Below are 22,446 nucleotides of genomic sequence, written 5' to 3'. Positions count from 1 at the left end.
CTAAAAAAAACCCTGAAGGTTCTTTTTCAGTCCTTACGGCAAAGGAGTATTGCTTTCTGCAGAACACCAGTCAGAGACTTAACACTGATGACTGTTTCTGCCTGCTCACAGTCAAAAATATTTGTTGTCATCTTCGTCTTCCCACTGCGCTGCTTCTCGAGCCTGCAGAGCGAGCACCATGGCTTCAGACATGCCTGGCTTGCTGCTGGGCTGGGATGTCTCCAAATCTGTTTTTTCACAGAGGAAGTAACGTTAACTGTGCTTGTGTCTGCATAACAACCACCCCCACTGAAACATCCCTGCAGTGTGTCTCATCTGTGTGTCCAGCCGTTGGAGCGGTTACACGTGTGTGTAAGCCAGGAACAGTTTGAGCCTCCGTGCAAGTTTCCATAGCTTTTTTTTTTTTTTTTTTTTTTTTTATTCCAGACAAGCTAGGAGCTCCACATCATTGATGATTTCTTCTGAGACACACCAACACGTGAAGTACATCTGTAATGTAATGTCATATTCTTGCCTGTGGCTGCTCCCATAAGGCAAAATGGCTCCATTTACCCACAGAAATTCAACTCTGCTATACAGAGGCTTGTGATCCGCTTCAGAAGCCACCACAGACATTGCCAGCAAGCTGCCAATAATCACATCCTGGAAAAAATGTTTACTCCAGAAATCCAAGATGCTACAATTCTGTCTCTTACACACAGCTAGTACAGACTGTGTCTGTACTGTAGCAAACATTTTAACTGAGCTGAGCCCCTAAGAGCTGATTTCTTCCTTTGGCATTTGTTGCTTACCTAGTGGGAAGTCAGACCCCCTCCGGATCCCAGCAGGATAGGGATACTGAAAACAAAATTCAGGAATAGATTTAGGTTGGTGTTTCCCTCATGTGACTGTACTCTTATATTTAAAAACATCCCAGTAACAAGATATCTGTAACAAGACCCTACTCTCCAGATCTCAAGCAGGTCTGCAAGAGTACTCCCAACAGCTGTCCTGATTGCATTTTTGTACCTGCTCAAATTAATCCTTAAAATTACTTCTGTACCCTTTGTGCAACAGCCTCCCACTGTCTATATCATGCCCTGGTTCTATACAGGGAAATCTAGCACAGACTCCCTTCTTTTGACCCTCTCACCTCGTAGGATGCATTTTGACTTCTGTCAAATGCCCTTTCTGGGTAGTCTGGCTCTCGCTGGGCAGGTTGCCTGGACAGGTTGTATGAAGAGCTTCTCTGAAAGACAGTGTTTGGCATTAGCAGTACTGGATTCTGCCTTCCAGGATGTTCAGTGCTAATCACACCCAAGGCAACTACCTAGATCCACAAGGAGATTATTCTGGCATCTCCTTTTGAACTCTGACCTTAATCGACCACAAGAATATCCACATTTTGTAGGCTATCAAACCTTCCCCAAGGTTAGATGTCTACCTTGATGTTGTATGGGATTTATGAAGGGGTTAGGTCAAAGCAGTTGGTTTTACCTCAGCTGAAAAGATTTCATGGGAGGCACACAAATCATAAATCCCTAAGGAAATCCAGAGCCACAGGAGGACGGCTTCCTCCTGCTTAGTCTAGGCAAGGTTAAAGTGTGGCCAAATCCTGTAGTGACCATCATTTCACTCCTAGATTAGGGATACTTTATTGCAATTTATAATCATAAATTATGTCTAGTGAGCGTAATGACTATTCTATATCCTTCCAAGGCCAAATTCCAGTCTGGAGTGAATAGGTAATTTCCACAGTATCCTTTTGCTGTCTGGAGTTAACTTAGGTGAAAATTTAAATACAGACATATCCCCAAATGGCAACCTGCTTGCAAGGCTAAAGGAACCTCATAAAATGGTATCAAGCACGTAATTGAAACAGCAGCATCTGAACTATCAAACTGACCTGCTGGTCTTGTCCTCTTGCCATAAATGGGTTTTGGTTTGCCCTTTGCAGTGTTCGTAGTTTTCGGAGTAAAAACATTTTATCTTTTCCTTCCTATGGCCAAGACACATTTGATCATTAGCTGCAATGCACTCATTATTCTTGAGAGGCTCAAGGCCTGTGAGTAACCATTGGCCAGGAAAATCACTGAAATGCCTTTTATTATGAGATCATTTGTCTGCAGAGGGAGCTGTGGCAGCGCAGTGTGAAAGTAAAATTACTTTGCAACAATTCTATTGGTGAATTAAGTTTCCCTTATTCACATGGGAGAGGGCTCCCACCCTCCCTTGAACCATCATGGCAAAAGCAGATTACAGTTCCACAATAGCAGGATGAGACAATCAACAAGGAAGCCAAATTGTGGGAAAAAAATAAAAAGCTGAAAGTCAAACTTACATTACAAATTTGCTTCTTTAGGAGTTTGGTCATGGTCTTTCTTCCTTCTATTATTTGCCAGTAAATGTAAGTAATAATTCTAAATCACAGCAATAAAAAATGCAACATATGAGCATTCATACTCAGGAGCACTGCCTCCTAGTCATTGCCTAAACAGAAAGCTACCTTGTTTATGTTACCCATTAAAAGATAAACACACAAATATCTCTAAACACACATACATAAAAAAGTGTATGTATACAATTGCACAAGGAACGCCAAACACATGGAATTGCTTCAGACATTCTCTTGGAAAAGACCCAAAGACTGATGGGCTTCTGTTGGGGATGAGAGCTACTGTAACAGTAAGTCAGCAATACAAGGTGTGTTTCAGACAGCAAACAGGAACCTAATGTTCTTCACCAGCTCTGTGTCATTTGCTTAGACATGTGTCTGGACCTTCAATCGCAGCACTGAACACTTGGAGCTTCCTGACCAGTCCTGGTCCTACTAGAAAGCATGGGACCCTGCTTTGTGAGAGCAGGATTGAGCTCCTAGATGTGTGCATGCTGATAGCAATTGCTAGAAACAGCAAGCGGTACAGCCACCACTTCACACATACCAGCAGGCACACAGCTGAACATGTATGGGTTGGGCAAAATCATGTACTTCAGCCAGACAACAATGTATGAAGTGGTCTGACATTAGCTGGAAGCAGACTGCAGCCTGCTGCTTAGCATCTCCCCATACTGTATGCTCACTTTAATATGCTGCTTGTGCACTGCCATGCCCTTCCACCACAGTGTCCCTGTGGAAGCTCAGCTGTTCTTGACATGGTATCACCTCCTCCAGTGACTCCACTGATGTCAGAAAAGACAGAGTAACCACCACCCAAACTGTTGCTTTTAACATTGCTCAGAGTGCTAGTATACATCTGGCCTGTACTGCCTGTGCTTGAGAAAGCTTGCTCTTTCCCTATTGAATTATCCATCTCTGGGGAAGAAAAGAATAAATTCCAACCCTACCCCTCCCACCCCCAATCTATTCTACACGTTCCCTTTTGCTGATGTTCCTAAAGCTAAGTGTGCCACTGCCAATAAGATCTGGAACCCAGGCAGCAGCAAACTAGAAACAATCCATTAAAAGCAATGTAATGCCATGGTCAGCATGAAGCTGGTTTGTAAAGAGCTTTGTCGTTCTAACACAAAAGGACTAAGTCTTACAATTTCTTTGTGTACTTCACATATACCCATTTCCAATATATTCATATTTTTGGTGTTTTAGAATGCACTTTGTAATTTTTTTTTAATGCAGAGTGGCTACATCATAGTCAGTTTGTTTTGCTTTAGGTGCTCTTCCAGTACTTTTCATTAGCAGCTACTTACAAGGCAATTGTGGAGAGGACAAAGAAGAACAGTTCACTTGTAATTAAGTTATGGTAGATCCATGCTACCCATTTTGAGTCAGTGAGGTTTTCCAGTATTTTTATCCACTCAGAGACTGCAGCATACATAGAAGACAAACCTCTGAAAGGACCACATTCTTCTGAAGGTTTTAACCTGAAAGTGTGAGAAAACAGCTACTTAAAGCTTCATGTATCAACCAGTGATTTTAGTTAATATTGTGAATTTGTACATTTGCTCATTAGTTTGCACTCTTTGGACCCTCAGGGGAACTTCCATGATCTACATTTCACTTTAAACCTGGGTCACTCTCCGGCCATTAAAATGCCCACCCCAGATGGTACAGTGAGAGACAGAGACCTCCCTACCAAGCCCTGTAACAATCCTGACCTAAATGTACCAAGTCAGACACTGCAGTGCAAGCAACAGCAAATGGAAAATTCTGATTTTCAAAGGCCTACCACAGGGGGAAACATCATTTCACCCTGCCTTCGAGGACCTCAGCACCCATTGTCAGCAACAAAAGGATGCGGTGAAGTGAGGCAGCTCATGACAAACATCAACATTTTCAGATAGATGGAAATAGAAAACTGTTTGAAATTGAACTGCTCCAGACCTGTGTAAGCCACCTGAATATTAAAATTGTGAGTCTGAGAACTGCCAAGAAGAAGAGCAGGGGTGTCCATACTGCCTTCATTACTCTGACCAAAGCAACATGCCTATAAACAAAGCAGCTTTAAAACAGAGGTGACAATCAAAATGCATCACTGCAGAGGCCAGCACTCCCTGCACAAAGCATCTTTGACATTTGTAAATAATCCAGAAGTTGACCTCAGTTGAGTTTTCCCACGTGTTTCTCCACTACCTTTAACATAACTAAAAATGCAGGAACTCGGCTGGATAGCAGAAACTCCTCATGAGAAGGAAAAGTCAAGTTTGCTGAGACATTTAAATAGGAGCCCAAAACTTCAAGGTAACATTGTTTCTCCTCTCCCTTTGCCATGGGACAAATTACTGCATTGAGCACATTCTTACAAACTCACTGAGCATGTCTTTTCAGAACACAGAACATCTCATGAACAGCTGAAACCTTCCATCAGCAATTACTGGAGCTTTTCCCACAGACAAAGATAGATTCCTCTGCCTGGTACCAGATCGCACAGCACAACATAGGCTCGAATGCCAGTCACCTTCCATACCTCCAGACAGTGACTCCAATGACAGACAGCACACCAAGGAAGGAAGGGAAAAACAACAGGAATATGAAGGATGTTGTCATTTGAGCAGTTCTCCAGACTTTTCGAGGGGGTTGGCAATTCATCATCAGGCTGACCTTTCAAGAGATGGAGATACACTGACTCTAGGAGTCGTGCTACCTGCTGCTTCAACTCAGTTTAAGTTAATCCCACAGAAAATGCTGATAGCAATTGCTGGAATAGCATCTTTCAAAAGTGTTCAGCATCTTCTTTCACATGAACTTGATTGATATATTGTCATTTTAGAAAACTTCAGAAATATAATCTTTAAATAGTAAGAGGCAAAATGAGGTTCTGATGGGTTTTTCAGGATCCTGTTGGGTAGAGTTTGCTTTTGCAGCATACACAAACCCACTGTTCAGGGACGTTTGAATCACTCTTCCTAGCTACAGCTCTGTTCTTCTACATTCAGTACTACAGTGACCCAAGAATGAATCTATCATCTAGTCATACTACAAAGAATGCTGAAAAGAAAACATTTCCAGCATGATCTTTAGCTGAATAACCCTGCTCACACTCAGGTAACTCTGAAGGGACATGTTGCTGCTGAGCATGTGGGAAGCTAGTCACAGCCACAGGCTTAGTGTCTTTATTGACATATGCATTTGTACACCATTCATTTTACCACTTTATTCTCCCCACCTCTCCAGAGATCCTCTTAACCCCTTCTGTAACCCTCTCCACACTTTTCCTATCTCAGGTTTCACAGATTTGTGATTCAAGGGCATGCACATAAATTGTATTCCCTTAAAGCAACCCTCCCCAAAATCGAATTAACCAAACCACTCCCCTAAGTGCAAAACCCCATAGCCTCCAGACAAAACTAGCACTTTAATGCAATGAATTCTGCCCAGAATTCAAATGGTGTAAGTTTTTGGTGAACACATGTAAAGCTTGTTACCTTTTTGACATAAAATACTATAGAAAATGCTATCATCTGAATGGCAGGCAGCAGAGGTGAGAAAAGGATACCGATCCTGCAAGAAAGGGTTTATAAAAATTCAGCCTTCACTATTCATCACACAGATGGCACAATAACTTCATACACAGTTAGTGGCTGGCTATTTGGAAATAGAATTCTACTAAAACAGATTCTGGAACTGAAAGTCAACATTTAAAGATATGCATGCTTACAAAGCTACCTACACATCTGCAAAACTCCCTTACAGCTGGTAACATACTCACTCTTAGAAATAAGACATCTTTCCCAGGGTTTAATGCTGAGACTGTGTCAACAGGAACATCATTGCAGTGGGGAAGCAAACAAAACTCTGGGATATTCCTTTTACAGGTTTCTCCCAGACCAGCTGGCCACAGGGTAAATGATTGATTAAAGTCATTGTCTTAATAATTACAAAGGGAAGTGGCAGGTCACAATCCTTACAAAGGTACTTAGTAAATCCTCTCTCTCTGGCTCTTACTCTGTTCTTTTCCACCATTCAGAAACGTCAGAGTAAGAATGTTCCATGGTATTTCTAGGTGCAAATGAAGTTTGGGCTGCAAATGTGAGGCTTACCAGGTCAAAGTTTGTGCATAGATCAAATCTAAAACATTTCGTCCGATATCAAACTCTGGTTGCCCCAGGCTCTCATAGACTGCAGTTCCAATAATCCTGGGAGAGAAAAAAAAACAAAACAGCACAACAGCATTTGCTAAATGCTACCTCAATAAAACCCTTTGTAGAAGTCTCTGCAAATGATCTTTTGAATGCAAGCATCAATGGCAAATTGTTCAGGGGCTGCATTAACCATGCCATGCAAAGCAGCCACAGCTCATTGACTTGAAGGCACATCAAAAATGAAACAGAATTTGGCAAAAGCAGATTCCCAGAACACACAGCAGGGCTGAAATAAGACCTTGGATATTTTTTCATGCAACTTAGGGAAAAAAAATGAGGATTTGTAACTACAGGAAAAAAAAAAAGGAATAAAAAGTTTAGGCTTGCAATGGCAAGCTGCCTCAGTACAAAACCATAACAGCTTTTCAGTCCTGAGAACTTTCAACCTCAATCAAAACACTGACCCTTGCAGACTGATACTCCTAATAGATCCTGAAGTATATCCTATTCAGACTGATGGGGGCTTCAAGTGGCTGAGACATACAGAGGCAAGCAGGTACTCAGAGAACCAACAATCTTTTTTTATCACCTCATCTTTTCCTGAGCTGGGGAGATCAATTTTCTGCCTGTTGTAGCAAGAACAATTAAGGCCATCTGGCCTTGAATATAGGTCTTGGCACCACCTTATCAGCTGTATCATCAACAGTGTTTCAGGGTTGGGCTTTCAGGTCATCACTCTGAATACGTACAAGTAAATACAATTAAATACTTCTAATCATGGCTGTAGGTCTGGTGCTTTTGCACAGCTTAGTGGAGGGCATTCATCACGGCTGACACTGCAGTTTTGGTGCTGTGACCTTTTCCTGGAGGTGGTTTCCTATCTGAATAGGACAAGAACAGAAGGAGGATTAAAGTACACTGGCAAGAGGGAAAGTCTTCAAGGGCTTTGCACTGCTGTGCTGTAAACCAGTCTTGTTGACATCATGTGCAAAGGGCAGACAATGCATCTCCTACACAATATGGCCAGGAACCCTAAGTGCTCTGTCGACCTGGCAAGCACTTACTACCCTGCTACCTTCAGTCATGAATAATGTGTGGCAGTAGGAAGGTGCACACAGCAGATGTCAGAAGCAAAAGACTTTTTGCCCACCTTAGCTATATTCAAGCTCAGTTAAAAATACTTTTGCACTTACTATGCTCCAGAACTTTGCACTTGCAAGTCATATTACATCCTTAGGAAAACTAATTAAAACAAGATTTTAAATTTGTGTGCATGCTGGAAAGTGGCATAATTAAGAGCAAACCCAAAATTTACAGGGGGACATAGCAAGGAAAGCCAGCAGTGTGCCTATGTATATGCAGAAAAGAAAGATTTTCTGCTTGGGACATTTGGTCCTTTATCACTCCATTGAGGGGATCCATGGGAGTACAATGTGGCTTTCTCCCTGTCTGTGTTTCCACCTCCAGAGGAAAACAAAAAAGACACACTGGGAGAACAGAACAGTCTGACTTCTTCTTAAGGAGCTGCAATGTACAAAAGGCAGGTAGACTATGCTTGGTAGAGACAACCAAGGAAGCCTCAGTGGTGCCACAGCCACGTGGCACAGAAGTTGGGCTTCTTTTCTCACACTGGAGAAAAAGATCATGTCTTTAGTTAATGAATAATAATTAAAAACAAGATTGGAAAACTAGTACTCACCTGTGCAAAAACTCTCCAAAGAAAGAGCCAAGCAAACAAAATATGAAGTCAACCAGAACAAGGCGATAGATGTCTTGGCCAACCAGAGTTTCCCAGCACTTTAAGCAGAAGGAAAAAAAAGTAAAACTGGGTATCTAGGAGTCCAAAATCAGGTGATTCTAGCACTGTTCCAAAATGCTAAGGTACCTGAAACCTGGGCTACAGATCAAAGACTTGCTAACACCCTGACTGATCAGATTTGACCTCTCACTGAACAATGCTGCACACCAGCTGAGACCTGACTTGGGTGATTCACTTTTTCTTACAGTTCATTCTAAAATGAAAAAAAACCTGCTGGGTTGCAAATCCAGCTTTCCAAGACACTACAGATACTTCTGTCTGTGGGGGCAAGCCTCTTATCAAAGTGGTTCTTAACCTGGCACTGTAAGTCAAAGATTTGTTTTGTTGAAGCTTTACCTGTGACTCTGACGCAGCCACAACAGTCAGCCAGTAGTAGCACAGGATTCCAACGACTGATATTTTCAGGATAATATTTCTGGAAAGAAAACGTAATAGCAACTGCACTGACAGCTCACTGGAGGGAATGATGGCAGGATGACTCTTGGTTGTATTTTATTACCTTCTCTTACAATAAGAATAGCAGAGTGCTAACAGGAGCTCTCATACTTTGTTATTCTATTGTCCTGGCAGAAGGGCAGCTGGGCATGACAAACTTGGCACAAGCCTCTACTAAGCAGGTTGATGGCTGGGTGTGTGTGCTCCACAGGGGAGGAAGGTCTGAGGAGCACCAAAGGTTATACAGTGTTAATTCCAGGCATCTTTAAGTGAGACCTCCTCACTTCTCTCCCTATCTCCCTTCCTTTCCCTGGGGGGCCAACAGCCCAGGGGCTGTCTAGAGAAGCTAGTAACAAAACCAAGCCCAGTGCCACAGTGTGCCTGAGAGAGGAACCATTCCCTGTCCTACTGAAGAGATGTAAGACCCCAGAAGGCTCACAGAAGACAAACAAAACATGACAGCAAGAGTGCACAGAATCTTTGGGAGAAAATTAACTCTTCTCCATAGCTTCCTACTGCCCACCACACCACCTAGACACAGCTTGTTATCTGTATCGGATTTGTTTGTGGTTGGGCTTTGGTAGCAGAGGATGGCACTACAGGATAGGTCCTGAAAGCAGCTTCTAGAAGCTCCCCTGGATCCAAGTTGTTGCTTAAATTATATTATGAAATATTATATTATATTATATTATATTATATTATATTATATTATATTATATTATATTATATTATATATTATGAAATATATATATATATGAAATTAAATTGATTTTTTTTTCCCCAAAGATGGGACTGTTTTCAGCCCATAACCATAACTGGTGAGTGACCCCTCCCTGTCCTAGCCTCAGCCCTTGAGCCTTTTGCTCTATTTTCTCCTCCCCATCACACTGAGGGGCAGGGGGCTTGAGAGTGAGCAAGCAGCTGTGTGGTGTTCAGTTGGCAGTTGGGTGGGCCTAAACCACAACATTGCCAAAAAGAAGAGACAAAATCTCTGGCAAAAAGCACTAAGAAGTGGTATCCAGAAATACCTGATAATAGTGACATATATGTGATGCCCAGGAGTTCCAAATCTCTCCAGGTGTCCAAGCCATGAGTAGAAGAATGGGATGAATGCGTTGAGGAGAGATGCAACAACAGGCAGCACCAACATGGCAGCTTGGCTCTCTAGGTTATTTGTATGCCCTTTCACAAACAGCTTGAAGAGGAAAAACAAGACACACAAAAAACAAACAACCCCAGCAGAGATCCTTACCCAAAATGCTGCCTCAAGTTGTGACCACAAAAGAAGACACCTGGCACACTTCCTTGTGACTATCATGTTTTATGGGCTCACATCCAGCAGCACGGTGACCTCTCCTACAGCTTTTCATGGGACCAAGGGTGCAAGTGTCACCTTAAATGCAGCTCCTAGGCAAAGGGGTGGCAGACCTTGCTGGAGCTTCTTCCTGCTCTTTCAGGGCGACCCGTTGCACTATCCCTGAACTAGCCATATGTTCAGGCAAGCAGCTGCTGGGGTGAAGGTGGGGGATTTGCTCAGACCCCTCAGTTCCTATGCTCTTGCCACAGTCCTCAGTGGTCAGAGCCTTTGCAAACCAGCTTTGTAGGTAGGGCAGAGTTTGTATTTGCAGTGGCGAAAACAACAGCTACGCTTCCCTGCAGTCCTAGCAGCTAACAGACCACCAGAAGACAACCACATGGAGAAACACATCTCCAGAAGCAGACTGCAAAATCTGTCCTTACCTTTAGGTTATTTATGGAGAGGAAATAAACACCAGTACAAGCAATCACTGCTGTTCCCAGGGAGGCAACCCAAGAAGCAAGATGAATAACGATACGAACAACTCTCTCTTTTACAGAAAAATTTATAACTTCTCGGTTTACTTCCATGAGGTCCTCCTGCAAAGAAACAATTCCCAATTCAGAATTCCTTAGTCAACAGCATAAAGCAAAACTTGTCTCAAGTAACTACTTGAGAGACTGAATGAAGGATTATTTATCTAGACAATGGGCAGAGTAATACCCTGGGAACATTTACTGGATAACTTTCGTGTTCCTACCCTAGAAATCTTTTTCTCTTGGCAGTTACACAGTATTTCATACAGAATATTACAAACTTGCCTTTTGTTGACAAAATAGTTAAATAGCAGGAAGGAAAAATCAAGAAATACTCTCTTTGCCAAATATTTAATAGTCACAGAAACTCATTCAGAAGAACAGAGACACACAAATATTTATATGTAGCTTAAAGAGAAAAAACAAGTAGCTAAGCCAACTCCAGGAGTTCAAACCAAATGAAACTTAACAGTCAGGAAGACTTAAGTCCATTAGGTACAGAACTAGCATGCTTCAGTCCCTCTGCCAGAGGCTTGTATGTGCATACACAAATTTATTTGCTAAAAATATGCCTCTGGCAGAGGGACTCATGCATGCTAGTTTTGTGCATTTCTGTCCTTTTGTTCCTCTTATGTTTGGTACCTTTATTTGTGTGCTGAGATTCTTTTGTTTCAGCTTCACGGCCCTGTCGTTAGTTATGTTGAAGTCCCAAGCGCAGAGAAGTTTGCTAGCGTTCCCATGGTATGTCTGGGGGTTAGTCAAGTTCCTGATGAAGGATTTTGCCATGCTGCAATGCAAATTAAGTTTCTGAGATGCATAATGGGGAAATACACAAAGTCTGCAGAGCAGGGCAAAAAGGGAGGTTTGTCAGTTTTTCTATCCTGTCCCAAGGCTGTTTGGTCTATGTTACAGCATGACAACATGGAAAGCAGATTTTAATTATGAAACAGCTCTTACATTTCCTTCTCCTACCTGTTGCTGACAATCTTTGCCTCTGGAAGGCCAAACCAATACCAGAAGATTACAGGAGCAATGGCTTACAAAGGAGGATCATGATATACATTGGGCTGAACAGGGCTTCTCTGCATGTCCCTGACTATTTTGCAGTGATTCTCCATTTGTCTTATAAAGGCTTGACTTCTGGAGAATGTCTTTTGAGCAGAAACTTCTACTTAACTCTAGATCTGGAAATAAGAACTTAGAGAAATATACTCAGGCACCTATTACTGCCAACCATTGACCGTTGATGTTGTTGATGTTGTTGCTTTGTTGTTTTGTTTCCCTTAGTATAAGTGAAATAAGGGTATTTAGTTAGTTTACCTGAACAACAAGATAAAAAAACAAATGACAAAATATATTCCAACGGTGAAAATATAGGCCAGCTGCATGTTGTAAGATGGACCATTCTCTGTTTTACTGATTGTAGCATTGGTGTAAAAGCCATAGTAGAGTACTGTTTGTTGAAAATAACCCTGCAAAGACATGGACATCATTCAGAATGTTTGCTATTACCTGCCTGTGGTGAGAAGTATCATCACCTAAAGGCAAATCAATGAAGTGGGAGCTGTTCCAGTCCCTGCTGAGAAATCACAGGTGTGACTGCATTTCTAAATACCAGGTCCTTTGTTTTCCTTTTATCAGCTAAAACATTCCATAGCTTTGAGAGCTTTTAGAGATATATAAATGACTTGCATCCATCTTAAGGTTCATGTGGCATGATCATGAGCATTCGATGCCTTTGCAGGATTTGGTCTTTTCTGAAAACTCTCGAAGAGAGAAAAGCTTACTTGCCTCTTTCTTGGGAGCAAGGTTCTGTACTGACACACTGTGACAACTATGAAAGAATCAGGAAGGCAGCACATGACATTCAGCACTAGAGTTATTACATTATAGCTGAACTCTTGCAATGGTGCCTGTGAAATGCAAAATTAAACAGCACGACTACGAAACACAGCACTTTAAAAGCAATTTTAGAAGGAAAAGGCTGACATTTCTCCTCTTTAAAAAGACCTTTTCTCAACTAAGCATTAGTAAAAGCAGAGTTTTGTTTATTAACTAAAGCAATATTTTAATAACAATAGAACTGACACATTTTTAATAGCAAAGGCAGAAAAAAATAATTAAAAAGAGGAAGTCATCTTTTCAGATCACTTAGTTGATGAATACTGGTACAGTTAAAGCAATATAAAATCCTCCTTTAAAAACAGTCTGGGATTTTATTTCCTGAACATAAAGATATTCACACAATTAAAAGCTCCTCCTGTTTCCAGGCCCCACTGAGTTCAGCAGTTTGCTGCATAAAGATCTTTGTGTTCCTTGGACAAAAAAAGATTTGGAAATAAGCAAAACTCCCAGGAGCAGATATGGAGATCTACACTGTATTTTTAGAGGAAAATTATCATGGGAAAAATGTTCTGCCAAGGAATATTGTAGCTATCTCTGGAAGGCCTGGCTCCTTTAGTATCTCTACCACTGCTTTCTGAGAGTGATGAAAGCCTTGAAACATTGCTGAACACAGCAACATGTGCAGAGGGACAAATGATTCCATGCATCTCACTCTGTGTCAAGGCTTGTTGCAGCTTTTGTTTCTAGTCAAGAAAAATTCTAACTCCACCTCTTCATACAAAACAGGAACTTTTTTATTTTATGGTGTGATTTTAAAGTGGATCTGTTGCACACAGTACTTATACAAATCTGTGGTTAGACACTTACAGCTCCAGTGATCAGCTCCAGACCCGTGAAGGGAAGGTTATTTGGTTCTGCTGTGATAAACTGAGGGATTGTGATGAAACTGAAGTTTATGACGAACGAGAAGATGTTGAAAGTTAGCAACCACTTCAGGAAAATAAAATAAGAGAGAACACTTGTTCCAAACTCAGCACCAATGATCTTCAGAGCCTTGTGAAATATTTGCAGTTGGTGAAAATATCCTGACAAGCTGTTTCCAAATCGCCGGAACGACTGAAGTGCAAAAGAGGAGGGAGAGAGGAATCTCAGCAAAGCAGCCTTAGGACTCAAACTGACATCATAAAGCCTCAGGTTTTTTACTATTCCATTTTTGATGATAAGAACAGATTGCCCTCTCTGTATGCACCACAAGATGCTTAACTGGTGCTCCTGCACGCTACCATAATGCAAGTCATTACTGATGAATACTGCAGCACTTAATTGGTTCTTTGGTAAGTAACATTAAAGCATTACCCCTGTTCAGTGGCAACACTGCAACTGGAGGGGTTTACTCTACCATGACTGGCAGAAGCTTCTGACACTTACCACTCTTGTTGCCTGCAGGGACTGTGTACCGCAGGAGAGTCGAGTCCTGCGAGGCCTTGATTTTTTTGCTATTTCTTTAAGAACTTTATTCCTGTGGAAAAGCAGGGCAGTGGGTGACAAGAATTGTAGTATGGGTTGTAATTGAAACAAGAAGACAAGACGCTGCAAATACAGTTTCCCACCTGTGCACATGAACAGAGTTAATAAACCATGGAGATGTTCTGCTAGTTCCTTTTCTATTAGCTGATACCAACGCTCTGACAGCATGTTCTAAACCCTCCACTAACTCACTCTGGGAACAAAATTTAGATATGTTCTGTGAAGAGACAAAAGGATGTTTGAGACCATGTGGTCTCTTCTCCATTTTCAACGGCCAACACACAAGTTTCCTTTGAAAACAAATTGCAAGTCATCATTCATAATCAAATCTCTGATATTCTGGTTTATAGCACCATGACAGACTCTTGTAATCCAGAAAAAAGACAATGAACCATCCTTAAATTATTTTCCCTTGCAAGATGCTGACTTTTTAAAAGTGCACTGCAAAGTACTTTCAGTTCTTTCAAAGTGACAAACCAAATCTGAGCAGACAGTAGATACCCTTTCTTGATAGCTAGATGCTAAAAGTACAGTGCTTGTAAAATGAAACAAATAAACTTTTACCTTATCTCTCTCTTTTTTCTCATGGTCTCTGGCATCTTCTGAATTGCTTTAATCCTTTCACTGGTGGACATACTTGCAAGATCTCCAACTAACTTTTCCTCTGCATAAAACCCATGAAAAATCCAAATTTGGGGAAAATAATACAGCAATTCTTACACAGAATCTGAAGTGGATATAACAACATTCCCCATTTGCACTGCTGCCGATGTGTGGCAAGTTCTGACTTAGTAATGCTCTCTAGAATATCCTCAGCTACCTCAGTGCACTAATACAGATGTAAGTAGTACAATACCGAATGTTAAAAAATAACTATCACTGCCTGATGCTTGTTTAATGTTAATACAAAGAGCTTTGGTATAAAGCAAAACAAAATACTGACAAACTCCAAGATTCTGTCCTATTGCTGTCCCACTATTTGACTATTAAATTTCTGTGATGCTACTTATTGACCTGAAAGCTAAACTTTTGCTCTAGAATTTCAGTTGATGTTAGTGTCTAAATTCTGAACAAACTCTGAAGTAGACAGAACTGTATTAGCTGACAATCAGGCTGTTTTCATTGCTGGAATTTGATGCTAAATACAGATACAGTGGCTGAAAACAATCCACTAGCTGGACACACAAATTTAATAAAGAGTTTAGCTTTTCTTTCTACAAGTTAACAAATTTATCTTCATTTATCTTAGGACTTTAGTGTGCTAGTAGACTATAAAGGATTAATCGCTAGCATTAACCCGAACCCGAATTGTTCCTGTAACTACAGAAACACTGTCCATGCAATTCTGGTGATAAACCAAGAACAGTATCAACCACACCATCCTTCTGCAAGATGCTATTTAATATTGAACCACTTATTTCCTACCTTCTTTGCACACTGGATCTGTTTCAAAAACAGTCATGAAGATCTCATCAGGTGGTCTTCGGTGGTGTCTCCAAAGAAAGCCCTCTAAATAAGATGCATTGTTTAGTAAGCTCAGATGCTCCTGGCAAATTAACTTCAGAAATGAAAATTTTCACAGCTACAGCTTAAAAGTGTACCATTCAATCTCACTCACCTACATGCAAACATTTACTCCCCTGCTCACTTCATTCCTGGTCATGCTTGATGACCATATGCAATTTTTCACACACATGCTGGAAAAGAGGTACTGAGCCATGTCTTCAGCTGTGCTGGAAAACTGTGTCATCTAACCCATGCTCTAGACATGCACATTGATTATTCCAGACTTTCTTCCTAGAAGAAAAGTCCTTTCTTTAAAAATCCTTCCACTGACTTCAGAGGGACTGTTTTAGAACCACACTCAGTTGTCTGAGTAAGTTCTATGTAGCAGACTCTACTTCCCAGGAGCCAAAATGCAACTGTTCCTTCATCTTATTATTCAAACACAAGTAACTATATGCCTCAAATGCATCTGTCTTCCAGCTATGAAACAGATGAGCTTAGGCAGAGCTGTGCCTGCCTTGCCTTTCCAGTAAGCTAATGGCCAGTCTGTCCTTTTGAGCTCGACCCTCTGTTGGGCACAGCCCCAATTGACCTATATCCCTGTTAATTAATGCACATGGTGCAGGCTTCTTTGCCATTTTTACTATTTAGATCTAATGGTTCCCTGATGTTAGTGTCATAGAATCATAGAATAGCTCAGGCTGGAAGGGACCTTAGAGATCATCTACCCCAACCTCCCCACCATGGGCAGGTATGCCTCTCAACTAGACTCAGCTGCTCAAGGTCTCATCCAACCTGGCGCTGAACACCCCAAAGGGAGAAGGCATCCACAGCCTCCCTGGGTAGCCTATTCCAGAGTCCCACCACCCTTGTACTGAAGAACTACTTCCTAAGATCCAGTCTAAACCTTGGTTTATGATTCCTTTTATTATGTGAAAATCTTCATACCTGAACCAGAAAGCTTTTAAGTATGTCTTATGTTATGGAGGGTGAGGCTGACACGCAGTATTGTGATGCCCCACAATCCTTATGTCTTACCTTCTGATACACTGGAACTTCTGTGGTTAGAGGGATGATTCAGCTGATGGAAGGCAGACTGTGGGCTGTATACCAGCTCTGGCTCAGGCTCAAAGGAAAGATTATCTGCTAAAGGGAGTCAGAATTACAAAGGAAGTTGTACAGTGCTGTGGGTTATTTACACACAGAGAACAGCCCTGCTGACCAAATGCAGCTCTGCTGCACTCAGAGCAATACATCCTCTACCTCGCCCCAGTGCACATGCTACTACCCACTGACTTAGCAGTCCACACAAGTCCATGTTTACTGATCTGTTTATACAACAGACAGGCTATGAATCTGTTCATATCACTTCCCAACTACTTCTAGGAAAAAAAGCAAAAAAAAAAAACCAGTGCCACCACACACAAACATACAGAGAGTTGAGCTTTCCCAAGTTGCAGGACACCCTTGGGACAGAAAAGCCATTATTTGTTGTAATGTTTCTATCAGCTGTTCAAATGAGAAATTACATACCTGTGGAATTTCCATATGGACTTCTGCTTCGGACGTTAACTCTTGCTAAACCTTCACTGTACTCAGAGCTGTGTCTCATGGAGGCCATTGGTATGGCCAGAGGGTAATTCTGTCCTCTTCCACTGCCCTCTTCTCTGTAGGAACCATGCAATGAAGAATCATAAGTGGGTTGAGGAGGGAACAGATTCTTTTGAGAACTCCTTCTGTGTGGGGAACAAAAAGGAAAACCCTGAGTGCCATAATAACTCTCAATAGATGTCCTTTATGAATTGGTATCTACTATCATCAAATTTGAGTACATTATAAAACAACCTCTGATATTGAGAGGTATTTTGTAGTTAGAACTCCAACACCACAATTCTGATTTGGTCATGAGCTATACTAGAAAGACTAAAACTCATGTCCTCTTTTAAGTCATCTTGGACTCTACATTAAACAGAAAGGACTGCTTGGAAAACTAGGACAGCCGAGGTTACAGCACACAGTGAACATTTCTGCAGCTAAAATCTATCCATGACACTATGCCATAAATCCTAAAATACATTTAGCTGGAAAATTCACCTAACATGCAAAAAGCAAACATCTCATTTCTCTTGAATGATGCCTTCCTGATAACAGCTTCACAAATTTCTGTCTGCAAATGCAAGCATAAAGGAGGGATTAAAGGATTTACACAAATTAAAACTCTGAAGAAAATGTTTTTCCTGTACATAAGCAGAGAATTTAATTTCCTATGGCACAGTCACAACAGCAAAATTAAATAAACTCACCTCCTATCAATTTCCAGTGTCTCTGAGAAGTGGTAGTCTGGATTTTCAAAGGCTTCATTGTAATAAGACATGACAAGTCCTTGGTTTGAGGAATGAAATCTTCCTTATCTTCCTCTCTACTGTTTCATTAATATTTTCATGGGAAGACTGATTGGAGACCTAATTACACACAAAATGCAAAGAAAGGACCTTCAGTTCAGAATCTTAGAAGACTTTGCCACTCTGCTAACATGAAACAATATAAACTGGAAACAGTTCTAACTTAGCGCTGTTTACCATCAGGAAGTTGCAGATAAAATGGGAACCACTATTTCTCTACAAAACTAAGGAGTGCCTCATGAAGTCTTCCCCAACACTGATAAGGAAGCCAAATTTTGGAGGCATGCTGAAACATTAAGAAGAAAACAAGTTCTCTTTTTTCTCGTACACAAAAAGACAATTTTCTCTGAATACTACACTTTCAAAACCAAAGAGGGAGTGAACTTTGTCTTCTTCCTTATAAGCAGTGGCATCTCCAAGCCTTTGTTGAGAACAAGGGACTCGTTACCCCACTGCTATGTACAGAGCTGACATCACTTAGAGACCCACTCTTAATGAGGGCTCTTCTAATGATTTCATGTCTTAATCATTAAACAGGTAAACAGGTTTGGTTTTAGCTATATTTCTCACACAGTGCTCCCCTTGAGTCTTAGGCAAACCAGACTTGGTTAGAGTTTTAACACAGAGAAGTCCAGGTAAATCAGTGAAAAGGGAAGCTTATATTAGAAGTCCTAACTGAACAGGCAGCTCTTACCATTAGTCGAGTCAAACTCAAAAGGAAAAAGGAAGACACTTTTAGCATTTATTCTTAAAGGCACCATGGCAAGTTTGATCAGCTGGCAAGCTATGCAACAACAGGGAGGGCAAAAAATAAACAATAAAGGACACAGTAGGTGAATATGGTTTTATCTCAGCTCCACTCCTGGAAAATCAGAGCTATGTCTCATGTATAAGTACAATCCCAATCAACTTTTCTGTCTGCCGTGGGTTTTGTTTGTGATTTCTACTGCAGTAAAGGAAATACCACCTGAAAAAAAATACCTTTGAAGTGTTTAATTAATAGTGTCTAGTTTCTGAGGGCTTGTAAAAATCTTCTCATTTTGCCAAAAGAAGCTCTTCTGTAACTGTTGTGTCAATGACACACCTAAAGATTTTGGAAGACAGTCTAAAACCTTGCAGTGTGACAGACAGTTGTAAAACACTGCCCAGGTATTGCACACCGAGTTGCAAAAAGATCACCACATAAACACAGGTGGTTGAATTCCAAGTCCCACATTTTAATGAGAACATTGTCTACACTTTCATTATAGCATGGTGAAGCAAGCTAGCAAAAGCATACCAGGCAATTTAAATACAAGGTGCAACACCTCTGGAAACAGCAGAATGCAATTATTGCCAACAGCAAACAACAAACTTAGTCTCCCCTTGGTGAAAGTTGTGTGTTTTCAGGCAACAATTTCACATACTGTGAGATTCTCATGTATTGCATGTTGTCACTTGGCTGCCAGACAGGTTTAAACCACCACAGTTCCGAAAAGTAATTAGCAGAACCTCCTCCTCTTATCTCCAGAGAAAACTAAAACACATCACAGGAATGCAAGGCCCTCAAATACAAATCATAGGCAGTTTAAATATCCTGAGGAAGGTTTTCTTTGACAGGGACGACTTAGCTCTTGATGTTCTTACAAGAACTAGCTTGAAATATATCTGAAGTTTTATACAAACTCTTCAGGAATTAGCATACTCTGCCTTTATGCTCCATTAAAGAGAATGGAAACAGTTCCTGAGAAAGATGATGATCATCATCTTCAAAGAGCTGCTTGGAAAACTGTATTTCCCTCTACAGAAGTGCTTCCATTTCAAAATGTAATGAAAATATGAAGAAGAAGATGTCACTTTCTCAGGGAAAGAAAGTTCTCAGACATTAAAGTGGTAATGCATCAGCATCACCACTTTATTTCCTTTCAGCATTAGGATGTGCTTTGTGCCAGGATTTCTATGAAAATCCACAGGGACATTTCCAGTCTAACATTGAACCCAGCACCTGAAGCTATCCTGGTTTTAGTTCACCAGTTTCAAGGATTTTAAATAGATTACCCCACTGAGGCAAATTCAAATTGTTGCGTTTCAACCCTGGAAAAAAATAGATTGTCCTCTAGATCCCAAACCTTGAGGCCCCTGGAGTGAGCAAGAGGATGAACATGGATAACCCATATATTTCTTGGCTGAGGCTGTGGTCACTCATGGACTACTATGCTAGCTGGTAGATAAATGCTGTGGGGTGGGATGGAGGCGTGTATGAGCATACTTGCTCAAGGTGTACAGCTGGCACGCCAAGGGTGCACAGGTGGCACGCCAAGGGCACACAGGTGGCACGCCAAGCCACCCACTTCCTCCATCCCAAGCCAAAAGATTCTGAGAAACTCTTATCAAATCAGATGCCTACATTTTAAGTTTTGTTTGGGGTTTGACAGACTAGCAGTTTATAAATTTCTGACCTTATAATTCATTGGAAAGAACTCAAAGCAGGAAATGCTCAAGCTAAACCATCTCCTTCTTTTTAATCTATGGTGGGATGCAGTAAACCATACTGCCAGGAAAAGCTATGCCATTTAGATTTAGCTTTCCCTTAAAAAAGTTATTTTCCTGAAAAAAAAAATTAGCTGAAGAACAGATGTAATTTGTGAAAGAAAGGCAGAAAGCAGGAGCTTGAAAAATCTTCCGTTTGCACTGTGGTGTCCATTTGTTAGACAATGTGTGGGATTTTGGCAACAACTAGACAAACCTTGTGGTCTTCCTCTGGAGAACTGAAGGGGTTAGGATCAGCAGGTTTCAAAAACATCAACATGTGAATAAGTTACAGGATAGGTGGAAAGTGGTCCCTTTCTGATTAAATTGTTCAACACACACCATATGATATAGAACAGGAAACTGCAAGCAGTATAGACTCATGCTTCTGGATCATTTCCCAGAAACATAACTGCCTTCACATCACAGACCAACAGCCGTGACAAAATACTGCAGGTTAGCTTCCTTCATTCCCACACAGGCAATAGACGCTAATCCTTGTTTAGTATATAAATCAAACAAGAATGTTTTGCTAAAATAGCACTTTGTCCCAGTATCAAGTTTCAGGAAAGCCACTTAGACGTTCAAGCTCTTTACCTGTAATCGCTCAGTAAAAAGGGTTATAGAAAGTAAATTCTGCACACAAATCATGAAGAGCAATGGAAAAGTTCTAGAACTATTTAGTTGACTTAACAGCTGTGAATTAATGCTTTTCTACCCAAAAGTCCCCATGGGATCACAGTTCTCATGGACTGAAGTACATATCACAGTGATTTTGTATTATCTAACCCCTTCCCCAGAGATGCCTTTGAGAAAAACCCTCTGTTCACTGCTTTGTTGCTTTTATTTTCTCAAGTCTGACCACAAATTGCAAACTTAATCCATTGGGAAAAAAATGAGCACTGGGTAAAAAAGGATCAGGGATACATATATAATGTACCTACTAAAATTAGGAACAAGGAACTAAAGAGTAAGACCAGTACAGCTGGGAGAGAAAAGAGTTATCAAGAACAAGAAAGTGTGAGCAGAACTCTGCATTATTTCTGTAACGCTTGAAAGACATTACCTAGCTCAGAGTCAGATCATCATGGGGCAAAAAAGGCTAAGGCAAGAATCACTTCATAAAAGTGCAAGCCAGTCTTGTGACTACATTTCCAAACTGCAAACTATCACATTCTTTGCATACAGCAGGACTAAATCTTGCTTTGCAAAACGAGTTTTTTAAGTCTGTCCATTAACCAACACTACTTGTGTTTGAAGGAAATGATGGGTTACAAAAGAAAAGAAGCAGGTTTTCAGTACCTATTTGGAATTAGTTCTCTGCTTTCAGTGGAAAGGCAGTCTGCCACACCAGATCTATTAGAGGCAGGAGATACTGTTTACTAGAATAGTTCTAATCTTTTTTTGTGTACTTGCAAAGGATACCTATCAATTTTAAATGCAACCTTCAAATTATACTTTAATGAGCTGTTATCAGTTACAGGAGTCTCATTCACAAGTTCAATTGAGAAAGCTTATGAAAACTACACATATGGTCATTTTGGATAATCAACAGGGGTTTGAACATCCACAGTGCTGCTGGACTGAAAAAAGGCACTGCTCTGGTTTTAATTTCTATCTTAAATTCCTGTTATGAATAGTAATCTCATTACTATTGGCTCAAGCAGCATTTCAGATGACCCTGAGGGAAAATAAAAACTATTCACAGTATTATGGCAAATCACCTAAGAAGCTAGAAAATGGCTGTGGAGAACTCCCAGTCAGAAGAAAAGAAAACCAGTTTTGTCACATGTTTCTCCTAACTCTTCAAAATCCTTAAATGCAATTTTCAAACTGTTGAACAAGTAATTTCACAGAAATCTCTTGTGTCCTTGCTTGTACCACCTCACTGGGCACCAATGAAAAGAGCCTGGCACCTTCATCTTGACACCCACCCATCAGACGTTTGTAGACACTCATAAGATCCCCTCCAGCCTTCTCCTCTCCAGACTACACAGCCCCAGGTCTCTCAGTCTTTCTTCACAGCAGATCTTCAAGTCCTGCAACCATCCTTGT

General features: G+C 40.9%; 1 protein-coding gene across 1 annotated transcript; it reads right to left on the bottom strand.

Annotated features, from left to right (window-relative positions):
* Window positions 1–111: 111 nt before the first annotated feature.
* Window positions 112–17,855, bottom strand: TMC5 (transmembrane channel like 5). The gene is made up of 21 exons (XM_054391071.1): window positions 17,785–17,855; window positions 17,015–17,217; window positions 16,520–16,624; window positions 14,540–14,639; window positions 13,877–13,967; window positions 13,316–13,564; window positions 11,924–12,075; window positions 11,246–11,390; window positions 10,511–10,666; window positions 9,799–9,965; window positions 8,672–8,750; window positions 8,216–8,313; window positions 6,475–6,570; window positions 5,860–5,935; window positions 4,902–5,035; window positions 3,685–3,858; window positions 2,321–2,399; window positions 1,886–1,978; window positions 792–837; window positions 700–701; window positions 112–210 (listed from the first exon to the last, which is right to left on the bottom strand). Exons 1-21 carry the CDS (start codon window positions 17,853–17,855, stop codon window positions 112–114), a joined length of 2,415 nt encoding a protein of 804 aa, XP_054247046.1.
* Between the last annotated feature and the right edge of the window lie 4,591 nt (window positions 17,856–22,446).

The sequence above is a fragment of the Indicator indicator genome, chromosome 22, assembly GCF_027791375.1.
Source record: "Indicator indicator isolate 239-I01 chromosome 22, UM_Iind_1.1, whole genome shotgun sequence".
NCBI lineage: Eukaryota > Metazoa > Chordata > Aves > Piciformes > Indicatoridae > Indicator > Indicator indicator.
This window is presented reverse-complemented; position numbering and strand designations above follow the sequence as displayed.

What these genes read in the sequence shown, in the direction of transcription:
- TMC5 (XM_054391071.1), bottom strand. Translation starts at nt 17,855, where the DNA reads ATGTCTTATTACAATGAAGCCTTTGAAAATCCAGACTACCACTTCTCA. An exon ending in AAGTTCCAGTGTATCAGAAG is followed by an intron (nt 14,640 to 16,519) that starts GTAAGACATAAG and finishes GGTTTTATGCAG; the next exon opens with AGGAAAAGTTAGTTGGAGAT. An exon ending in TAAAGAAGCAAATTTGTAAT is followed by an intron (nt 1,979 to 2,320) that starts GTAAGTTTGACT and finishes TCTTGGCCATAG; the next exon opens with GAAGGAAAAGATAAAATGTT.